Source organism: Mastomys coucha, unplaced genomic scaffold, assembly GCF_008632895.1.
Source record: "Mastomys coucha isolate ucsf_1 unplaced genomic scaffold, UCSF_Mcou_1 pScaffold1, whole genome shotgun sequence".
NCBI classification, from domain to species: domain Eukaryota; kingdom Metazoa; phylum Chordata; class Mammalia; order Rodentia; family Muridae; genus Mastomys; species Mastomys coucha.
The window spans coordinates 48761999-48764009 of record NW_022196891.1 but is presented as its reverse complement, the minus strand read 5'-3'; the positions used below and the strand labels follow the sequence as shown (position 1 = coordinate 48764009).

Genomic DNA, 2011 nt, shown 5'->3' with positions numbered 1-2011 from the left:
AAAAAAAAAAAAAAAAAAAAAAAAAAAACAAGAAAAAACACAGCTTCAAGGATAAAGTATCCAACCTGGAAGAAGACTGTGTGCTCCACCTGCCACAAGGCTTCCTTCAGTGCCTCTCTAAGACTCAGACAGGCAGGCCATTAGTAGACAGCGCCTCTCTAAGACTCAGACAGGCAGGCCCTTAGCAGACAGCGCCTCTCTAAGACTCAGACAGGCAGGCCGTTAGCAGACAACGCCTCTCTAAGACTTACAGACAGGCAGGCCGTTAGCAGACAGTGCCTCTCTAAGACTCAGACAGGCAGGCCGTTAGCAGACTGCTTGTTCACTCTGCCGTCCTGTGCTGTGCACCTTGCATGATGCTTGAGGCCGTTGATGGACAGCACAACCCCAGTGGTAGCCGTGGACATGGCTCTGGGCTGCCGGAGCTGCTGTGGGAGCTTGCACTTCTTCCATCTGCCTTGCGCAAGCTCCAGTAACTATGTGTTGATCCCTGTGTACCCCAGCAGAGGAAACAGTGTACAGCCCATACTTGTTTTCAGATTTATTCCGTTGAGCATTACGGGGCATGGTCAACACAGTGTGCATGAGGAGGAAGCTTTGAGAGGTAGTTCTCCTCTTGCACATGGTTTGTGGGGATGGAACGCAGGTCATCAGGCTGTGCAGTGAACACTTTTACCCAGTGAACCGTTGTACCAGCCTTATTTTATTTTCCTTAAATGTTCATAAATAACATTATTTTACTATAAAGAAGGTAAGGTGACCTGCAGGGAAATGGTAATTGTTTTCTTTCCCCAGAATATGAAATTACCATATTTTCAGAGTGCTAATATTATGCCAGCCCATTTGTGTTTAATGCAAATAACAACCAGTACAAAGGTTGCTGAAGTTTCACTTAATGAAACAAGGACACAGAAAAATCCATTTGGGGTTCATGGGTTTCATGTCATCCAGGTCACTCCACAGGAGTTAAAGCTGGTGAGCTACTCCACTGTGGTACTTAGCTACTAAATTAAATAATGGTCTCTTCAGTTTTGGCCACATTTCAAGTTCTTTAAGGATGAACAGCTTCCCGTTAATGAGGTTTAGAATGTTCTTTCTATTGTAAAGGGTATGTTTTTCAAGCTATATGTAAAGCACTTCACATATGCATGAAGCACAGGCTGGGTGGTTTTTTGTGACAGTACACTGACTGATACACCAGCACTTTAATACATGAATATTTCTTCGCCGTGTGGCTCTTCTGCTGGTCGGACGTAATCTTGTCAAGCTAAAAGCCAAAGACTTTTATTGATCCAAGAGAATCTAGTTCTAAAATTACTGTAAATAAAGCTATTATTAGTCATTTGTAGTCATGTGCTTGTCCCAGCCAGCATCACACTCTGAGTCTTAGTGTCTTACACTACACAGTTCACCTGGACAGGTAGACAGTGCCTGTGGTTATGCTGGTCCCCTCCCTCTTCCTGACACTGAAAGCTTTTGTGTATTCTCTCCCTATTAGAAATCAGTCATTAAGTGCTAGCTGCATGCTGTTTTCTAAACAGAGTGGTTGCCTGTTACAAAGACAACTCCTCTTTTCATTTCAGTACTTCCTGTTCAGATGTCTGGTGGGTTCCGCCTGTATTATGTAATACCTTTGCAAGGACTTTTGTCTTTGTGAGGTGTCCAGCTTCGGTCAAGGGGCTCTAGTACATCAGAGAGTTTGTGAAGAAAATGCTTGCTTGCTATCATATGACCGCAGGTTCTCATCTTGACTCTTACACTTGTGCTTGCATTTCAGGAAAAGAGTGCCAGCTCAAACACAAGGCTTAAAACTAATAAAGAAATCCCTGGATTAGTTCATCAACCCAGAGCAAAGTAAGTTCTCCTTTCTGTTTTCCTCATATTGTCTTTAAACTCCAATTTTGCCTCCTAGGTTATGAAGGCTTATTATAAAGCTTTAGTAATTGAGACAGTAAAAAAAATAAAAAATAAAAAAAATAGTCTCGCTGGGCGGTGGTGGCGCACGCCTTTA

The 2011-nt window shown here is 43.1% G+C and overlaps 1 protein-coding gene across 4 annotated transcripts in view; it reads left to right on the top strand.

Annotated features, from left to right (window-relative positions):
- The window catches only part of CUNH1orf21 (chromosome unknown C1orf21 homolog), a 218297-nt gene that overhangs the window by 184538 nt on the left and 31748 nt on the right, over positions 1-2011 (top strand). For all 4 annotated transcript variants that reach the window (XM_031384668.1, XM_031384662.1, XM_031384646.1 and 1 more), the window contains exon 4: positions 1778-1854. In XM_031384668.1, coding sequence (XP_031240528.1) covers positions 1778-1854 — 77 coding nt within the window. The remainder of the gene's footprint in view (positions 1-1777; positions 1855-2011) is intronic.